Source organism: Molothrus aeneus, chromosome 8 (genome assembly GCF_037042795.1).
Source record: "Molothrus aeneus isolate 106 chromosome 8, BPBGC_Maene_1.0, whole genome shotgun sequence".
NCBI lineage: Eukaryota > Metazoa > Chordata > Aves > Passeriformes > Icteridae > Molothrus > Molothrus aeneus.
Genome location: NC_089653.1, coordinates 25,374,439 through 25,395,963, shown reverse-complemented (window position 1 = coordinate 25,395,963; position 21,525 = coordinate 25,374,439). Strand labels below are relative to the sequence as shown.

At 40.5% G+C, this 21,525-nt stretch overlaps 1 protein-coding gene across 4 annotated transcripts in view; it reads left to right on the top strand.

Moving 5' to 3' along the window:
• Nucleotides 1-21,525, top strand: part of SORCS1 (sortilin related VPS10 domain containing receptor 1) — a 257,959-nt gene that overhangs the window by 191,054 nt on the left and 45,380 nt on the right. For all 4 annotated transcript variants that reach the window (XM_066554121.1, XM_066554122.1, XM_066554120.1 and 1 more), the window contains exons 8-15: nt 917-1,006; nt 6,164-6,343; nt 10,332-10,478; nt 17,003-17,105; nt 17,548-17,624; nt 18,847-18,938; nt 19,942-20,049; nt 21,018-21,135. In XM_066554121.1, coding sequence (XP_066410218.1) covers nt 917-1,006; nt 6,164-6,343; nt 10,332-10,478; nt 17,003-17,105; nt 17,548-17,624; nt 18,847-18,938; nt 19,942-20,049; nt 21,018-21,135 — 915 coding nt within the window. The remainder of the gene's footprint in view (nt 1-916; nt 1,007-6,163; nt 6,344-10,331; nt 10,479-17,002; nt 17,106-17,547; nt 17,625-18,846; nt 18,939-19,941; nt 20,050-21,017; nt 21,136-21,525) is intronic.

The window sequence follows — 21,525 nt, the reverse complement described above, 5'->3', positions numbered from 1 at the left end:
ACTTAATCTGGTATGAACCTGGCCTCTGTGTATCTTGCATTTTAAACTACTGCAGTGCATTTTAAAACACTTACTACTAAAGAAAAGTCTTGATAAGCTCAGGTATCAAGCAATTAAAGCAAAGTTCTGCACGGAGAATCCCTTGGAATATTTGTTCTTCAGTATCTTTCATCCAAGGATTTCAAAGTACTTTACAAACATTGATTATACTTCAGCAGCACTGGAAGCCAGAAAAAATTGACAGCTTTTTTCTTTCTTTTTTCCCTCATTTAATAGGTGGTAGAAAATGATACCTCACATTGCTCTAACCCAGCATTTTCAAGATCTGCCATCAGTATTTATGCACTTAAATATATGACCAGATTCACAAAAATACCAAATCGACCGAGCTTCTCCTGCCCTCCCTACCTGTGAATATTTAGCTGGTCTCGTAGCAGATACCTATGATGGCTTGTCCAGGGCCACACAGGAACCAAAGCTGGAAGCAGAAATAAAAATCAAGCCTCATGTCTGCCAATCTGCTGGTGTAATCAACAGCCTACAGATAGCAAAGAACAGACAGTGTTCTGTAAGGCACAGGAGAGCTGTGCTATCAGGAGGTGACACAATGGCCCAGCTGAAGTCAAGACTTCACTATTCACAAGTTTTCACACGAGATTCTAGCCTTTGTTTCTCTTTGCTGAAAATGGGATTCCTCTTGCTTTCTTTTTCAGCCCCTGTCAGTTGGATCAATGTTTATTCCTCAGCTGTAACAGCGCTGCAGTTTAAGCTATTGCCACCACACTGTGGTATTTCTCTTAACAGCTTTTGTTTGATATTCTTTCTGGTAAAAAACAAAACAAACACAACAAACAAACAAACCCCAAAAAAACCAAAAAAACCCAACCTGATGATAACTTTCCTGCTTCTCTCATAGCTGACATCAGGAGGAAGACCACATTATTACGTTTCTTATAGGAGAAGCCCATTTGCACAGATGAAGCTGCCAAAGTACTCCCTGCCCAAGGTAAGATGCTGCTGCTAGAGTCCCCATATGAGCCTACAGATACTTGGGTTGCACAGAAGATCCTGAGTCCAACACAAGTAACTGCAAGATGGCATGCAGTGAGTGAAAACAGTATTCTTCCTTAACAGAACTTTTGCAAGCAAGAAAGGATTAAAACCAAAAGTCAGCACTTTGGCTAGTCAAGGACATGAGCATGAAATGTAGACAGATACCACAGCCCACATCAATTACCATTTCTATATGTCTTTATGCTTAATTAATTAAGTTTTGGAGGGGATTCTCTCTCTCTCTTTTTGTTTTTTTTTTGGTCTTAAAATTCCCCTCTCCTGTCACTGTCTTGTATGGGTTGCTTTTTGTGCTTTGCCTCATTAGTAGATTTTAATGGGAACCAAGCAGAAAGATGTCTCTGTGTGCCTGCTCTGTCTCCGGCCTAATTAACAATGGTGAATTAGCATTGGAGATTGAAAGGATATTTCTGCCTTCTAAAGCTGAATTTTTTGAAAGACCTGTATAAAATGTTAGCTTCAATTTAAAGAAACCACCAATTTGCAGCTGGTATCCTAATGGGTTCTTAACAAAAACAGAGGACTTTTCTTTTTGGCCTTTTCATTCTTGATATAGTCTGTCTTAAATGAGATTTAAGCTGAAAGGTAGCAAATGATCTTATGGATTCTATATGAGGTCTAACATCAGAAGACAAATGCATTCCCAGAAACTAAGCAGGGATTGTCAAAAGAAAAAAGAAAAGAAAAAGCAAGGTCAGATTTTGTGGTAGAAATGTTCAAAGGGATAACTTGGCTAATTTCATGACTGGCTGTCTTTGATTCCTCAACCCAACAGACTTGTTTATAGTGGATTGACTGGGTGGCCTTCATTTAAACAGACTGCAGCTCAAACCCAGCTCTTTGGTGCCTCAGCTTCCTTAGGCTGCTGTTGGAGCCTTTACTCCTGTTCAGAGCACTGGAAACCAGCTTGCAGAATAGTGAGGACCTCACCAGAAGCCATGAGCTCTTAGCTCTTGCACAGGAGATCTGTGGTCTGTCTCAAAATTTTCAGCCACATTTTAAGATACTTTGAAACTTCCTGCCCAAGCAAGTGAAAATACTCTGTAAATTCACATCAGATTTAAATAGGTGTCATTTGAAAGAGCTCTTAGCAACAGAGTTGCATTTTAGCATGATTATTGTAAAAGCCAAATAAAAATTTTTATTTACAGCCAATTCAGACCATCTGTAGAGACACTCTTTTCTTTAAACTTATTTTTTCCTTTAGCCCACACTTAATTTTTGTTCACCTTCTCAAAGACTTCACTGGAAACCCAGGGAAAATGTGCTAGAGTTAAATTACAATGTGTTCCAGAGAACAGGAATTGGAGCAATATATTCATGTTATTTGACCCAAAGAAAGATGCTTTGTCACAATCTCAGAATATCTTCAAAGTCTGGAGAGCTGTATTTGGCTTGGAAGGAGCTGCAGTGGAACTGTGGCTGTCTAGGAGGCTGCCATCAAAGCAAAATAGTCACTTCTATGAAAAATGCACAGAGAGTTATATTATTCAAGGAATTGGAACATAAAGCTTCTTTTATGCCCAAATTCTCTTTCATCTCCTTCAGCCTAAGAAAGAGGGGCCAAGTATGGTAAACAGTACTAAGTGACTTCTGGAATTGAAGATGGAAATATCAAGCTTTTTGCGTCTGTGTGTCACTCCTCCTGAGCTGGAGGCAGGCAGCCTTGGCAGGTGATGCTGCTGCTCAGGCAGGATGGCCTACAGCAAGTCAAACTAAAATATTATTCTTGTTGACATTAGCAGCCTTGTAGCTACTTTGATTAAAAGCCTAAATAAATAAAATTGAAAATCTGTTCCGTTCAAGCAGATGCCTGCATATGTGCGTACAGGTTGTGTTAATCCTGTAAATAGCCTTTATTGAGACTTCTTAATTGTTGCAGTGATGTTGATCTGTGATGCTGCCTGTTCTGTACCACAGCACTACAATATGGGCTGTGTCACACACTGTAGTGCACACAGGGTGCATTTACACCAGTTTAGACCAATGCACTGGGCAGACATTTGAGAATATTGAAGCAAGTCAAGCAGTTTCTCTTTTAAAACACCTGTCTTAACTGGTATTGGGTTGCATAGTGATGGAATGGGTGCATCTGGTACCTCTGTTTTAAATTCATCCCCTGCTTTCAACCTCAGGATGTACATCCTGATGGAAGAAGAAATAACAAAAATGAATAAATAAGAATACAGACCTTAAATACAGACCTTAAAAGAGCTGACAGCCCCAGTAATTTTACAGAAGGCAGAGGCAAGAGCCAGCATCTTCACAGACATTTCACAGAATATTCTGAGTTGGAGGGGACCCACAAGGATTATCAAGTCCAACTCTTTAAGTAAAGGGCCCACTGGGGAGTGATCCCACAACCTTGTTGTTATTATCCCTCTGCTCTGACGAACTGAGCTGGCAGAATAAAACTGGCATTACACATCCCTACTTACCATGCCAGGAAAAAAAGTTCCCTGACCAAGTGCAAAAGGGGCAATTGTTCAGTAATTCAGAAAGCCTTGGCTTTCAGTCATTTGAGGAGACACCTGATCAAACCCATGCACAGCATCATGTGTTACTTTTGTCTTTGAAAAGGCAAAAGGGACAGATGGTAGAACTGCATATTAATGTACTTCCAGTATGTTCTGGAACATAGAGAAAAAAGCTCAGGCTCCCAGTAGACAAATGCAAGGGGAGCCCCTAAAGGTGATGATGACTGTTTGAGACAGGTGTCTTGCTTCACATTCCTGTCCTCTTCCATCTCTCTAAGGAGCTTGTGCTATATCAAGATGAAGGCTGTCTTTTTGTATTATTCCTCCCCCCCAAGAAATTAATCCTCATCCTGAAAAAAAGACATACATAATACGATATGCTGATTAATTTTAATTTTCCCAGTGTGGAAATGAAGAAATTCCAGATGCTGGTCCAAGATCTGTTTGATGCCCATTTACTAATCCTTTTCTATCAAAGCTGTGCATCATTGCTGCATCTATTGGACAAGGCCATGTTAAGAGGAATAGTTAATTTATCCCCAAAGGCACACAGTTGGAATGCTATCTTTTTTGACTTTCTGCATTACGTATATTATGCCAATTCTATCTCAGTCTCTGCTTCCCTAGGCTTAAATTACTTAAGCCTTGCTGGAATCTTCTTTAGACTTCCATCTTACAGCATTTCCTGATCAAATGCAGGAAGCATCTATTGAATAAATTAACTCATTTGCTTCTTCAGCACTTGTAAAATTGTCTTTAGTTTTCTCTGGTGTTGATTAAAGTATCTTTTTACCCATCTCCCCCAGTTTTTACAAAACTATTGAATGAAGTGGTAAGGTAATGAAAAAGTACATTCACCAGGCAAAGCAAGTTTTAGTTTCTGTCTATGTTTAAATGCAGAAACCTGCCCATGTGTACCCATATGCAGAAATTAACACTTGTGATTAGAGCTGTGCTAGCCAATGTTGCCTGGAGCACACTGGGAACACCTGCTGGTGTAGATCTACCAGCAGATTGAACCAGGGTGACAGTCTGAAAAGAGGAGCCACAGACAAACAGCTGTGGCTGTAACTCCTCCTGGCACAGCTGGAGCTGAGAGGATGTCTGTTCACCACCAAAATTAGTAGGACTCAGTGGGACTTACATTACTTTTCCTATTGCCTCGGGAATTAAGCCAATCTGTTCCTTCACAAATCGAGCCCATCTTCTGGGACATGATTTTCTCCAGTGCAAAGAAGAAAGTAAATCAAGTGCATATTCATCCACTCTGTATTCAGATCTGGATCTGGATGAACAAGCAACTGTTCTGAATCATTACTCCATGGTGAATCCACTTTCAAATTTATAGATCAAATTTCTTCATTATATTACTTTTATATTTTTAAATTACAAGACTTCATCTGGAAGTATTAATCCTCCCTAAAAAGCCACCAGACACTCAATTTTCAAAGACTATTATTAGCAGAAGGGAGAAGTAGCATCTGCTTCCAAAGAGTATATTTTCTGATAAAGTTCTCAGTTTTGCATATAGAAAGTCCTGGCTGAGATTCATGGAAGCAGAATAACTTTGGGATATCTGCCCAAAACAGACTGAACAGCTGAGTCTTCTGGGAATCACCTGGTGCTCAGAAATCTTCATTTCTTTTCCTACCTCTACAGATTTTAATGGCACCAAAGAACTCAGGGTGCCTGTGCTGGGCAGATAGAGCCTGGGAATTTCATTATAACGATCTCTCTCTTGGTGGCTTTTTCCGTTGTAATGGAAAATAAAATAAAATGGGTAATAATTTCCCCAGGCACTGAAAGATAAGATCAGGTTCAATAGTTCCTGTTTTTTCTTCACTTATGCAACCTTATCATTGCTTCCTGCCTGCTGTAACACAGAGAAGCAGAGTAGAACAAAACCTCACTCATAGTGCTAGTGATCTAACTACATATCTGTTCTTTATATCTAGTGAGGATTAAGGTTGTTTTTTTGTTTTATTTCTTGGGGTGTGCTGTTTAGTATAGTGGTCCAGGGCCTTGGCTCCAGCCCACATTGTCATTAGAAACAGTAGATAGCAGCAGATGTTCCCTCATTAGCTCCTACTTGTATCAGGTCCTGAGCATATTTGCCTTCTGAATGCTGGGCAAGAAACAGATGTTTCAGATGGTCATTTTTTTTCTTCTTCTTCTTTTTTTAAACTCCTACATTATTAATATCTGTGATTCCATAGTCATGAGTGGAATCACTCAGATGCTAAACAGAAAAAAACCCAACAAATAAACAACCCCTCCTATTCCCTAGACAAAATATTCATTAAAATGAAGGTGTTGGTAAGGGGAGTGAAAGTGCTGCTGTTTAATGCTGTAGTGCCAATGTAAATGTTCAATTAACACCTCAACTACTTTGAAAATTGGCAGAAGAGAGCTGGTGTAAAATATTCATGGATGGAATTACTTGCTTACAGTGGCTGTGGACAAGAAAACAGTAAAATGCCACAGTATTGTCTACTGAGTTCCCCATTAAACTCCAGCCTAAATATATCCCTTGCTCCTCCCCAATTTCTTTGGTGCCATTGGAAATGGCAGCACAGAGCTCCCCCAAGTAACCTGCCTCTCTTTTCTTTCCCCAGGACATGCATGTTATCAGCACAGATGAGAATCAGGTGTTTGCAGCTGTTCAAGAGTGGAACCAGAATGACACGTACAATCTGTACATCTCCGACACCCGAGGGGTCTACTTCACCCTGGCCTTGGAAAATGTCAAGAGTAGTCAAGGGCTGGAGGGGAATGTGATGATTGACCTCTATGAGGTATGTCATAACTCCAAATATCTCACTGCTATCTCAGGAGCTCACAAGATGCCAATTCCCTCCTTGCACATCAGTATCATAAAATGCATATGAACAGCAAAGTCAACAAATTACTAAATACAGCGTTTTACCCCTCCTAGATTTACTGCTGTATTCACCAGTGGGTTCTCAGGTGAGGAACAGCTCATGGCTCTTTGATGCATAGGAAAAAGTTGTGGAATAGTTCATTCAGTTGCTAAGAGGAACTCTTTTTGTCAGCCAAAATCCTGCTTGGACCCATGTTGGCGCTATGGCTCTGAAAGCTCCCAACAGTCTCAATAGTATCATTCTCCAATATTTGCTGCATTTCTGGCAACCTAATCTCTTGTTTTAGAAGAGACTGCTGTTTTCAGCTGTCCTGGTCACCCTTCTCAGCTTGAACTATTCTGGGAACTTAAGTGGTTATAGATATGCCCTCTTGGGCTATCCCATGTGCATGGAAACTCTCATACCTCATTTGATCCCCTCTTTACCCTGAGCCTTTTTCTGAACAAGTGTGCTTTGCTTAAGCTCACAGTAAAAAGGCCAATTTGCACTGGCGTCTATGACTTCTAATGTGCCCTTGTCCATCTCTTGCTCTCCTGCCTGTTTTCCCTCTGGAACAAGCACTCAGCTGAGGAGAAATTCAATTCTCAGCTGCCATTCTGAGGGTCAGGTTCTGTTTTCAGGTCTCCTCCAGGGTATTTTCTGACCATGTAGAATAAAGGTCATAAAGTGGATCTGAGTGCCTTTGAAGATGAAGATGCTTCTTGCACTTCCCCATCAGTGCCTCAGTATTAGCTCTGCTCTGTAGCTTTCCTTCAGCTGCCCTCTACTTGGAAACCACCTTGAATTGTCCAGAGATCTCAAGAGTTAGTGCAGTGGACTGGAGGAGGATGGGCACTGCCATTTCAGTCATTTGGACATTTTTTACCATTAATCTCTCTGCAGTGCTGGCAGCCCATGGAAAAGCTGTTGCCTCTTATTACTGTCAGCTGGGGAAGCAGCTTTACTGCGTTATGTAAAGGTGTCCTACATCCCAGGGGTAAAGAAAATATTTTGTTTTGTTTTATTCATCTGACACCACACAGCAACCTGGATTGAAATTGATGGAATCAGACTTACAGCATCATATCTGCTGAGTATCTAGATAGAGGGAATATTGGCTGACATGGAACCTGGCACAAACCTTCCTTTCAGTTTGATGTTCTTGCTGGAAGAGAACAGAGAGCCAGCCAGCATGGTTCTCTGAGTCAGATTGTTATAGTGATCTAGGGGAAAATGGAGAGGAAGGCAAGAGAAGGAGAAAAATCCATAGATAAATTAAAAGTGGAGAGATTGCCAAATGAATCCTTCTCTAGTGGCAGCAGTATATTTAAAAAAGCATCATCATTAGAGAAGATGACAGAGAAAGGCCTGTTTAATGTGCAGGTGTCTGTGTGCATGTTTGAAGTAAGTTCTGGTTGTAGTGTACATGTTTGTGTGTGTAATTCCCAAGTTGATTCTAAATCAAGAATAAATCTGCTCAATGCTGTGAAGCAGGGAATTGGACTGGGTACAAAGAAATAAAAATTCTTTCATAGTGTCTCCTTGAGTTCACAAAAAGGCTGTCCTAGTGACCACGTCCTAAAGTGAGGAAAGAGCTAAATCACTGACCACTGTGTCTGGGTGCCCTTTCTAGTGCCTGTGTCTGCCCAGGCTGTGTTGGAATGGTCCACAGACAGTCCTGCCTGTGACAATCCATGACTGAGGTGATAACAGACTGTGAGGAGGTGTGTCTATAGCTATGGTATATGTGCCTGTCACTCTGGAACTTACTTTTTCTAGCAGTATGAATGTTGGCTGAGATGTTCAATGTATGAAGGTGGTAATGGGGAGTGAAAAATGTCTTAAGAGTTGTGTGCCCAAGTGTCTTGTATGGATCTTTATGAAGCTGTAGAGCAGCATTAGAATCACAATGCATTCAGGGTGGTGAGGATTCTACAATTCCTGTGGGGGAGCTGATGGGGGAGTGCTTTTCTCTCTGTCCGCTGGTAGTCATGCACTTGCTTGCCTGGGTCTTTCTCTGCAATGACTGTGTGAGCAGCAGGGCTGAACAGCTCCCTGTGTGTGTCAGGGTTGTGTATGGGCAATTGGTCTGTCTCTTCCTTCTGAGAGTACACAAGCATGTGTGTGCAGTCTTTTTTTTAAGATAAAGCTGTCCAAGACTGACAGAATAACTTTGCTTTCTCAAGAAAGGATTTTGAGTCCCAGCCCATGACTAGAATCATAAAAAGATTAAAAAAAAAAACAGGATTTCAGAGCACTTTTATTGCTCAATATATAAAGTGTTCTTTAATCATTTATGGCCAGCATTTCACAGGGACTATATAATAGAACAATTTTGGGACAGCAGCAAAGCAAAGTACAACTGCAACTATAGGCTTTAGCCTCTGGTAGTAAAGGCAGAAATATGTTATTTTTCCATCCCTGTCTATTCATACAATGTCACAGTGAGACAGGAGTACCCTTGTCTTTTCAGGATGCCTTTCTACTAAAACAAAGAAATCCTGAATACTTAGTTGGATGGGATCAAACAATCCAGCTGAGAAATTGAAAAGGTTATCTTTTTTCTGCTTATATCAACAATGAATTAGTTAACTATTTAATTTAAAGACTATTGCCCTTTATAGCCAGCCATATCAAAGTCTTTATGAACTTCAAATGAAATTCAGGAAGGTGCTATTTGAATGACTGAGTACATCACTGTGCTGTACCAAAGCACTGTACATAAGTAGTTTCACAGCATGTGATTTAAAGTGCAATAAGGTCCTGTTCACTGGTAGCTGTAGTATCCAAATCCAGCCACATAATTAAATGGGTTGAGCTTTAAAAAGCTCTGAATCTGCTGTGTAACTGTTTGCCATGCCATGTCATTTAATCTCTGTGAATAAAAACTCTCAATGAATGATTCTGTCTGCTAATTCTACATCATGAGCAGAGGTGAGGTGGATGACTGAACAGACTTGCTGGAAACCAAAAAGTTTCTCATTTATCCCCTCCTTCTCCTGATTTCACTTCCCTTTTTATTGCAGCACTCAGATTGCAGAATGACAGCCTAACAAATTCATTCTCAAGCTGCAGCAGCTATTGGGCTATTGATTTTCAGTGTGCTGAGAAGATGGGAACATTCTGCAGTGTGAGTTGTGGTTTGAGGTTGACTCTTTTTTCTCCTCACTAAGATACTTTTAGGCTTGGTTCCAATGTGAATCTGTTAGCATCATGTCTTTGCAAAATCCTCCTGCAGGTCTGTGGATTTAAACTGTTGGGTAAAACACCAGGAAAAAGTGAAAGGATGAAGACCTCATTGCCAGCTCTGTAACTGGCATTCTGTATGGCCTTGATTGAGTCCCCAGTGCTTTTGTTTCCTCAAAACACAAAATTGTAACAAAAATACCACTGTGCCCCAAGTTATCCCATTGAAACACTGATAATTATTGTTTTGAAACACATTGAGATCCTTAGATGAAATGTCTGAAGAAAGCTGGATGAGAATAGAAACATTGAAATGCAAGTTTATGTGTGTGTGTTGCTGTTTTCTTCACAAGGCCAAAGTTGCTGCTGTTTCCTGCTGCTGCTGCTGTGCAAGAGAAAAATAATTGCCTGTGCATGTTTCATCTTTCAGGGGGAAGGATGTCTACACAGTTGAGAGGTTGTGACTTTACAGATAATACTACTGACATCTTGCCATGTTCCCATGATGATTCTGAAATACAGTATTTCTTTCCCATTTGTCATCTTTGCACCTATGAGGGCTCTGTCTCTTCCCCAGCACTCCAGCTTGCCTTTGATGTACACTGGCAATTCTGGCCCTGACACTGACCACACTGACAGAGCCATCAGAGCCCTGGTGGGTTTGACAGAGAAAAAAGGACATGCACAGAACCTGCATGGACTTGATCTATTTTTCAGCCATGTCAATTTTTCCTAGGTAGCAGGGATAAAGGGAATGTTCTTGGCTAACAAGAAGATTGACAACCAAGTGAAAACTTTCATCACCTACAATAAAGGGAGAGACTGGAGTTTGTTGCAGGCTCCGCACACGGATCTGAGGGGAAATCCCATTCACTGTCTCCTAGTAAGTACCTGATGGGGGAATTTGGGGGTTGGTAATACCCCAGAACAATCCTTTTTCTACCAGGTAACACAACACAGGGCAGCTCCCCTCTCTATGCAGTGTATCTCATGGAGTGCAGTGCTTCAGGCTTGGGCTGCCAGGGGTGGTTGCATTGTAATTTAGGTTAATTTAATTTAATTTCTGGAAGAAATTGTGGATCAGCTGCCTTCTGCAGAAGTGCTGTGTCCCTGGAAGAGCAGGGGAAGCTGGATGCTGTGTCTGGCAGTCAGTTCTCTGGACACTAGATGGGAGGCGAGAGCTGCTGTAGCTCAGAACTCTGAGGCACAGTAACTGGAAACAGGCTGAAAGGAAAAGAGAGCTGGGATTGCTTTCAGGCTGCTCGCTTGGCATTAATATTTATTAAAATTCATCATTTTCTCTTTGAGCTCATAAGTGAGAATCGACACATTCATCCAAATATATATACAGCTTTGTGTTGGTGTAAATTGTATCCATCTCTGTACTTACTGATATAGATCCACATATAGCTATGTCTTTAATCATCATTATATGCAAACAGTTTCCAAGAGGGAGAGTGAAATATGAATAATGTGAATAGAATTGGAGACCTCTATGAAGTTAGAGAGCCTAAACTGATCTTGACATATTTTTCAGCTGATGTAATCTATTCACAGTAGTGGGATAATACTCAGAACCCCTGTATTTGGGATTCTCAATAACTTTCATATTATACTAATTCTAATATGGTTCCAGGCAGAATCACGGACACTATTTAGATTGCTCTTACTGCTCCTGTCCTGTACTTGCATGTTGTTTTGCATCTAAAAAAAAATGTTTTCTCATTTTGAGGCATTAGAATCTGAATCAGCATTGTATTTTGTAGCTGAATGCTACACTAATCTCTTAACTGAATGTCATGCACTATTGAAAGAGCAAAGAATAAATATTTGAAGCTGCTCAAATAATTGATTTTTTTGATTCAGCCAAAATGAAAGTCCTTCATTTTCTGTCCAATTTGGAAAAAATGAATAGGAAAGACTGGGGGTAAGACAGAAGAGTTATTTCAGAGCATTGCTAAATTCTTTTGGGTTTGTTTTCTTCTTTCAAATTTTTAAATATTGTAACTAAGTGAATTTTTATTAGATATTTCTATGTGGTGAAAACCAGAAAAGATGGCATCCAAAAAACTTTGCAGACATAAAGTAATTCAGTTCTTTGGAAGGGACTATGTAAAGAAGCCTTTGTGTTTCAAATAGATTGTATAATCTAGTTTTAACTGAAGTGAACATATTCTGTTAAAAAAGGTCAACATTTTGACCTCAAATTATAACCAATTAAATCAGAAACTAAGATTTTTATTATATGATGTGATAGTATAATATCCTCGGGGAGTAGCACGGCAGAAGAACAAAAAAAACCAACACATAGGCAAGTAAAATAATAAAAGTAGACTTTATTTTTTTTCCCATAAATTTGAAGTTAGAGTTCTGAAACTGCTTTTCTGGTATTTTTGTGCAGGGATCATGCAAAGTCTGACTTGCCACTCTGGTTATAAGCGAGCCTCTAAGTGCAGGAATTGGATATTTTATATACAAGGCTATACCTGCCATTGTAGTTGCCCATTTTATAATGGAAGGGGTCATATATCTGTGTGTGAAGTAGAAATGGATGGTTCTTATGGGGGGAGAGAGAGTTTTGGTCCATTTAAGCCTCCCCTTCCATACTGGATCTGCTACTATATCCATAGGCAGAAAATAAAATAAACTTCATTTAAAATTAGACCAGATATGCCTGAACAAGCTGGGTTCCTTTGAGGGAGATAAATTTGAACAAGCCAGGCAAAGGGTCAAGAGGAGGAGCAGAAGGTGTGGGCACTTGTAGGGACACAAATCAGTGAGAACTGATCTAGAGAAGCTCATGGTTCTCTGGGGATTGCATTTCCATCCTGGGAGCTCCACTGTGCACAAACCACTATTTAAACATTCGTTTGTTTTTATTTTGTACTCTATGCAACCATGTACTTGCTCTGAGAATTACTTCCACCTGGGTAAGCTCAGTAGATGTTTGTCATGCTGTTTACATTTCTTAAGTGCTCTGTGACTTGAGCTGGAGTGTAGGAATTGTTCTGTGATTTCAGGGTGCTGAGGGACAAATCCTCAATGCACTTTAACCTCATATCTCAGTCTTTGTCCTTTCAGGAGAATGGAAAGTATTTTATCAGCACTGCCCTGTGATAAGGCCAGAATAATATTTAGCCATGTTGATTTTTCTTCTTCCCCTAACATTGGGTAAAACAGGCAAGAGGCCCCTTTCATTGTGTGAGCACTCCTCCATGGTTAGGTTTCACCAGCTTTTGGAATGGCAGAGGGGCAGGAAACTTTAGCTGAGCATGCAGAGTCTCTGGTGGTCAACTTGCAAATTTGAAAGAAAGCAAATAGCTGCAATCTGAATTAAACTTACTCCTTAGGTTTGACAGGAACAGACAGTCTGCCTGCCATAGAAAGGGATTGATAGAAGTACAGAAAATATACCAATCCACAAAGTGAAATAGCAATTCTGCAAGAGAGACGAGCTATTTAAAAATCCCATCAGAGGTTCATGCCTAATGGTGGGGAGGATGAAGGCAGAATATGGAATGAAAGAATTCTAGATATTTTAGAGAATAAACCACAGAAGTTTGGAGTGGTAGGAAAGTTTTTGAAGCACAAGCTCTAAGTTTACATTCCTGGAAATGTCAGGGATCCATAAGGGTTTTCTGCTGAGGAAAAATGAGGAGAAAAGGAATTTTCCCCTGCTCTGAGGCAATTCTGTTCCTTGTCAGTGTGACACAGCTTAGCATTTAAAACACTTCACAAACTCCACTCACCTCTTCAGCCACCCCTGCATCACTAGTTTTACCTCCTTATGTCAATTGCTCCTTTTCCTTCTAGACATAACTGTTCCTGACACGATCCTGCATTTCCTTATGGCACAGATAAGTGAATTCTTCATAGTCCATTGTACATGTAGTGTAGCTCCCATCCTTGCTGCACAGCAGATACTAATGCTTTCCCACTGCTGCTTCTCAGCATAATTGTCTCCAGCAGTAGCTCAGGACTCAGCAATGATGTATGTTCCAGCTCATTGGCAAAATGGCATCTGCCATTTCCCAGAGTGACAGCACGGTCCCCAGCCTGTGAGTGCAGTGCTGTGTGCTCTGTGCATTGGGTCTTTAAACCTAAACTAAGTGAGAATTAATACAGAAGTACATAGCAGCTAAGTTGTTGGCTAAGGAGGTTAGGAAGGAATCTGGTTGAAGAACAGGATGAGCCAGACAAAACCATCCCTCCACTGACAGTACACTCCAGGTGGTTTTTCAAAAGGACTCCAAATTTTTTCGCATTTTTGTGAGGCAGCTGTAAATAATGAGGAGGGAGGAAAGCAATGAAATTCCATCTAATCCCAGGGTTTTGTTTTTCTTGTTTATACCACTTGCATTCTAAGATGAATGTACTTAATCTTTGTGAAATAGCTGCCAAGGTATTTTATTCCAAAGATGCTGGTTTAGTTCAGTACTTACCATATGTTGTGAAGTGGTTAACTGAGGAGTAGTTCTGTCTGGCAAGAGATGAGCCTGGGAGAGTTAATCAATTAGCTTTCAGGGATGGACTTGTGGTTCAAACACAGGGCTGAATCTCAGGAGAATCTTGATTCAATTTTTGGGTCTATCTCCAATTTCCTATGTGACTTGGGCAAGTCATGTATTTCCTCTGTGCCTTGCTTCCCCAGACATCTGTTTATTCCCTCCCACATTTTGGTTGCCTTTTCCATAGGAATTTATTAGGATTTCAGGACAAAGACCTTCTTCTCATAAAGGGGGACTCTATGCCATCTGCTACAGAGTATTTTAAGCATCTAAGTGAGGTGTTTTGAATATCTCTCTTGGAAGTGTTTATCTCTTTTTATTGTTCCTTGCTATTGCAGATGAGCAAATACTGCAACTACCCTTAGGTTTGTGAACGGTGGCCAGCATCATCTTTGTGTTATATTTAATACTTTATCCCACTTCTGTTGAGGGACAGCCACTAATAGCTGGTGTCCTGCCATTGGAGACAGTTCAGGTGGGCTTTGCAGAACAGCCAAAAGTGGATTTATGGATGTTCATGAAAAATTTTACTAAGGACTGATGAGTTTCTTGAGGGGGGGCCATAAGAGTGTTGGCTTGAAAATATTAGGAAGCAAGTAATGAACTCCAGCATAACTGTAAAAACTGTGGCAGTGGGCAGAGAAAGGGGCTTTATCACCTGTGCTTTATCTTCTGTCTAGAGTTTAAATGCTCCATTATATTGTTGCCTGTCCCTTGGTGGCAGTGCAACAGTTAGCACAGATGGGAACAAGGCAATGACAAGGAAACCCAAACCTGTGATTCTGGTGATATTAATGATTTTAGTATCCTGTTGATAATAACAAAAAGGACAGAGAAAATTGATTAAAATTCTGAAAACCAGTGAGATGTCTGTATGTGCATTAAGCTCTGGGAGCTGGAGGAGGAACACAGAAGGACCAGCAGAACACAAAACAGCTGGAAAAATATCTGTTGATGAACTGCATAAGGACAGAGATGGAGAAGGTGTACAGGGGAATGAGGAAAAGAATGCTAACGCAGTCAGGATGTGGGGTGGCCATGGGCAGTAACTTCACGTGTTTGGCTAAGAGTGGAAAGGTTGGCTTTCACACCATAGCCAGATGTCAGTAGAGACTCTAAGCATTACTGCACTCCAACCAGGAAGAAGTCATGCCACTAAAAAGACCATCTGTCTGCTTAGACAGATGGCCTGGCTTTTAATATTGGAGAGATACATTCCATTTCTATATGCTATATCTGTGAAATGAGATAAATTTGAAAGGAAACCTCTGGTACCACAAAGATTGAATCTTAACAAGGTCTCATCTGAATTGGGAATTGGCTGAGTTGCCATTAAGTTCTGTCTTCAGAATGCTGAAGTGGGCTTGGAGTATGTTAGTTTTAAAAATATGTTTTCTATTTAGCCTTCTCGCAACCTACCAAAATGTAAAAGGAAAGAGTTCATGCTCTTGCAGTGCTTTTCCACTTCCTGCATTCATGTCAGCTCAATTTGTTTTCCACTCTCTCCCGGCGCCCCGGGCTGCTCCCGCGGCTGCCCTCGCAAGGCTGTCACTTGGAGTTAGGCTGCTCAGTACATTCCACTTGGCAGCTTGTGCTCCCTGCTGCACACCCACATGCCCCGTTCCTGTCTCACATAAGTGAGAGCTCCCATCTCTCCTCAGCACCCTCATTTGCCTTTGCCAGAAGAACCCTGCCTTCCTCCACAGGGGAGTTGTCATTTCAGTCATATTCACCTGCTTTGAGATAAGATGGATAAGTGGCCCTCCTCCAGTGACCTATGGGACTAGGTCTCCTACAGAGGAGGCTTGCCAGGCTCTTGGGGCCACAGATCTAGCCTTTAGGCAGCTGGGGTATTCAGGAAAACCTGCCTCCTTTGAGCCTGAAGGTCCCTCTGCATAGCCCCTCTTTCTCTGACAGAGCTGGGCAAGCTGAAGCATGGGCTTTGCTCCACTTCTGTTCCTGTGTCATGTCCACCTTGATTGGGTCAGTTTGCTAGTTTGCTTCAGGTTTTCTTGCCAGTATTTTTCCCCTGCTCCTCCTCCCTTAGCCTGTTTCATGAAGGGCTCTTCATGAGGTTTGAAAGAAAAAAAATTCTGGAAAAAAAACCCGAGTGAAGGAAATAGCATTCAGAAATTTTCAGAAAATATCACATTACAGATTTGGAAGGAATTGTAATGGCAGCCTTGAAAATCTTCTCATCTGTCTTACTTTCTAGCTCAGCTGATTTATTCTGTACCACTTGTGTCTTACCTGAGTACCCAGCGTACGAAATCAATAGCAAGTAGGTAAGGTTTCCGTGGATGTATTTGTATTGAAAACTTAAAGGTCACATCCAGATGGGCAATGAAGCTTTGCTTTAAACTTGAAACTAACACTTTCTAGTTGTGGTACTTCTTTGTATTTATTGCAGTGCACTTCAGAACAGTCATATGTCAAAAAGAGTTAAGAAATGGTATGAAATAAGTTTTTTTTCTTGGCTAATTAGCGGTGATACAGCACCACACCAGTAGGGTTAAATTGCTTCTTTCAGAGATAGTTTGGGTAGTGCTGCTCAGAGTCATTTCATATCTACATCAATCTGCATGATTTCTTCTCACAGAGTAGGAGCCAGGAGCCTCAGGTAATCCTTACCATCATCTGCCTGTGCAAGCCTGGTCCTCTCCTTTCAGGTGCAGCCTCAAAGATGTGCTCCTTTGAAGAGGGTTTCAGCCTGCTTTCAGCCTGGTGCATCAGATTCCCACTGGGAATGGGTTGTGTCAGAAAATGATGGCAAAGTGGCTGTGCCTATCTAAGGGATTAGGAGGAAATACAGAAAGACGCTGTATGTTTCTAGGCCTGTAGAAACAGGAGCATACATTGTTGTGTCTGCTTTTTACTTTTATTTCCCCTTTCTCCATAGCCCTATTGCTCCCTTCATCTTCACCTGAAGGTCTCAGATAACCCCTATACCTCAGGAAACATCGCCAGCCGAGACACTGCCCCCAGTATTATTGTAGCTTCAGGTATGAAACATTTAAAAATTCCCTGTGTTGGATGTGCAAACATGGATAAATTCTGGAGTTTGTGTTGGGTGGCTCTGGGGTGTCACACCACCACTGTTGGGAAAGGAGGCAGGCTGTCAAATGAAAATCCTTATGGGCCTTCAGCTTGTCATATGCTTTTTATGGAAACTGGCTTCCAAGATAGAGGCGATCATGTCTAGCCCTCTACTCCTGTGAGCATAAGATCAAATCAGGGCATTTCCTTTGCATGTAGAGGTGTGTAGAGTTGTATATATTGGGTCTTTTATATATTTTTTTCAAACTGAAACGCCTTCCCTTTTTCCCCTTCCCTCTCATTTTCCTCCCAAACCCAGAAGTAATAAATAAATACGTTTACTCCCCTGATTTGCTTATTGTGCTGTTTCTGAGAGGGTTCCTTCACTAACCAGTGCTCATCTTACAGGTAATATAGGCACTGAGCTATCAGACAATGACATCAGCATGTTTGTGACTTCTGATGCTGGGAACACTTGGAGGCAGGTAAATGACACAGAATCACTGGTTTAAACACGAATCAGGAAATGTCATAAAAGTAGATTCAATCTGTCACTTACTTTTTGTTTCATTTGGTTCAGGGTAGCTTTTTGCAAACCTTTTATGAAAGAGTAAACTTCCTTCTCAAAGGTACAGAGATGTTCAAAGAGAAAGACTGAATATGCTGTTAGACTTCATATTACAGAAAATTATTTTTATTATTCTACTCAGTTTGACTTCAGTTTAACCCCATAGAAAATAGAACAGAATAAATTATGAATAATAAGGGGAGAGAAAGGGTTACCTTTTACTGTTGTAAATCCCTCATGCTAACCAAACTATTTTTCTTTTTGTCCATGACTATACTGACCCAAAAATCAGCAGTTTCACTGGTCTATTTTTTCTCACTTCAGCTGAGACTCGCTTCACCTAAGCTTGAGTTGTCCAGGGTTTGTTGTCCATATAAATGGATTATTTTGCAGAAAAAGTCAAAATTCAGAAAAAGGCAAAATTCAGTTTGCCTTGTTCCAAAGTTACCTACCTGTGGAAAGAGACTGGATGATGAAATTGTATCTAGTTCCTAATATTTAGTGGAGTCTCACCTGTTAAGAAATACCCTCTAATGTGTTTATCTTCAGATCAGAAAATTCTGTTATTCCTATTTTCTGAATGGGATATCAAGTCATGGAGAGAAAGAGTAACTTTCTCTTTCTCAGACTAACAAATGCTGCTGTATAGACTGTAGAGCAGATGTTTGCAGAAAGTTAATATAAAAAAGACACAGGCAGAGAAAATATTTTCCAATATTTGATAATCCAAGAATCTAATTATTTTGCAGTGTTTGACCAGCCTCATTTTTCTGCCTAAATCAATTATTTGAGATGGGGCCAGACATGTGCAAACACATGAAATTCTTCTTTAAACAAAAATTTGTCATTGAAAGGAGGGAAATTGTTGATCCTTGCAAAGAAATCATATTTCTAACTTTCTGTCCAGCAAGGGAAGAATGAATTTTCCATGGACCTGGAAAAACTGTGGGGAAAAAATGCCCAAACAATAAAAACCCGAGTCCAGGAAATATATCTATAATTTCCTCTACTTTATAATTTTCCTAGCATATAACTGTCCTGTGTCATGATCCTACTTAAAGAACTGTGACATTTTCTTGATACTTATGGTAATAAGTTTGAATAAACACCTTTCTTTTTTCTTTTTTTTTTTTTTTCAGATCTTTGAGGAAGAGCACAGTGTTCTGTACCTGGATCAAGGTGGAGTACTTGTTGCCATGAAACACACATCTCTGCCTATCAGACACCTCTGGTAATGACTCCATTTCTGCTAAATGGCTGCTGTCCCTCTTTCCAGATGCCAGGAAGTAGGCACTTAGTATGCATCCAGTCTTCTGCAGCTCTAATCTAGAAAGTATTAGTTAAGATACTGGCAAACATTAGGTCAGATAAAGCTAAGAAATCTGGAAATTACAGTTTACATAATTTTGGCTTGGCCAGATCTGAGATATTATCAGTGTAATTCCACAACACTCCTGATTTACCACAGCTTGGCTTTTTACATTTGTTTGTTTAGAATACCTATATATATGTGTGTGTGTATTGTTTATGCTTTTGTCTCTCATTAAGTTACCAAAATAGTCCTAATTTTCAAAATTATTGATGAACTTGCCTTCTGTGTGGCAGGCAGCACTTATGAACCAGAATTTTGTTGAATAGTATCAGAGTTGTGTAACTGATAATGTAAAAGTGCAGTTAGCACTCCTGAGTGAGGAGGCAGAGTATAGCTTTGTGCTGTTCTGTATTATTTACTTCCACCACAGTTAGTGTCATATCAGAATCTCAAATACTGAGACCCAAGTCTTAAGAAATTATGAGTGGTTCCAGGCTTTCACTTACACTCCCCACAGGGGGGACTGCTGGTCTGAAGAAATTCATCCTCCAGAAAACTAACCTCAAAATGTTTATACTGGCGACTCAAAAACCAGATGTTCAAAATCACTTGTTTATTTTTTTAAAAATCTTATGCTTAGACTGCATTTTGCCCTTTGAGCATCAATCTTTAACATAAATTCTAGTTTCTACCACTTAAATATTGGCCATGGGTTAGTGGTATGATGCCAGACAAGCTTGATCAATGCTCTGATTTATGATGCTTGCCCAAAAAATAGTTATTAAAAGGACCAAAAAATCAGAATCCAATAAGAGAAGCTGTTTTTTCCACTTCTCCATAGCAGCTGCAGTGGACTAGAGAATCCCTTTGAGTAAAAGAGGAGAGTAAGGAAAGAAGACACTAATTCTGCTTTCTCCTCTAGGTTAAGTTTTGATGAAGGGAGATCTTGGAGCAAGTACAGTTTCACATCCCTCCCACTGTTTGTAGATGGAGTTTTAGGGGAGCCTGGCGAGGAAACCCTCATCATGACGTAAGTGAGCATGCCATAATGATGCTGTGCAGGTGAACCACACATTGTATTTTGGAACAGGGGCATTTCTGGTTGGGGACCAAACCAAGTACAATCTGCAGCCAGGAGTGTGCAGTCTTCTATTGCTAAATCATCAGTTTATTTGTGATATGGCTGAGGGATTAGCAACATGGTTCCTTGCAAGCTGCAAACACATTATCACTTAGTTTATCAGCATGAAATCTGACTTCTCAAATTGAATGTGATATAAAGCAGAATTACTGTTAACAGATTAATATTTGAAAGAAAAATTGAGGTATTTTTTATAACTGGTTTTGCTGCTGCAGTCTTTTTTTAAAATGAGACATAGAAAAGTGAAGACATTCTTTTGTAAAAATGAATGACAAAATGTTGCCTTGAGGCTGAGTCAGGAAAAATTATGTTTAGTTTCAATGTGCTATACTGAGTTCTGCATGATGCATAAATCTGGACTCAGTGTGGCAGAAACTGTGATATTTTATCTGAAATCAGATTGTAAAAACAAGAAGTATTTCTGACTGACCTGTAATAAGCAGAATTGGCTTGGAAACTAACCTGAGCTAATAAAGATGCATGAAAAATGTTCCTTCAGGTTCTGATTTTAATTTGCATGGAAGGGATTCCCAAAGCTTAAAATTCAGATAAAACTCTTGAAGGTATTACTGTCTCCAGTCCCACATCAAATCTTCTCCTGACTCTTCATGTTGAGTAATTTTGGACATTGTCATAAATGGGAGGGTCTTAGTGAACAGAATGAAAGCTCCATGCAATTTTTCAGTTTCTAATTGGGTCACAGATATTTATCAGGCCAAGTTTCACTTTGTCAGTCCAGTGAAAATGAGTAGGACTCTCATTCTTAAAGCAATTGATGTCTGTTGGAAATTGTGATGACTGTCCCTCTGTAACTACCAGACTCCTTTTACTGCGTGTTCCTGCTGCTGCATTTGCAGGGTGTTTGGACACTTCAGCCACCGCTCAGAGTGGCAGCTGGTGAAAGTAGACTACAAATCCATCTTTGATCGGAGATGTGAGGAAGAGGACTACAGGCCTTGGCAACTCCATAGCCAGGTGAGAAGTGAGGATGCTGGGATGTGACCTGAAGTAGCTAATGATCCTACAGTTCAAGATCAGCACAATCTAGTATCTTTTCCTAACAATTTGGTGTCAGCTCATCCCTTACTGGGTGGGTCTGTTCTGTTGCACTGGTGTGTTGGCCTCAGATTGGGACTCTGATCCCTGAAGGATGAACAGCTGCATTTTGGGTGTCATCCTGCACACAGACAATTACCTCAGACTTATGCAGACTTGAACAATACAACAGCAGGAGAACTGCCACTGAGGCCTGAACTCCTTCACTCTTACACATCCCATCCAATTTCCCCATCCTTAACCTCCTTTCTCTCCTTCGTCATTCTGTGTCCTCAGAGCCAGTGTCTTAAGACCATTCTAGTTGTTTTG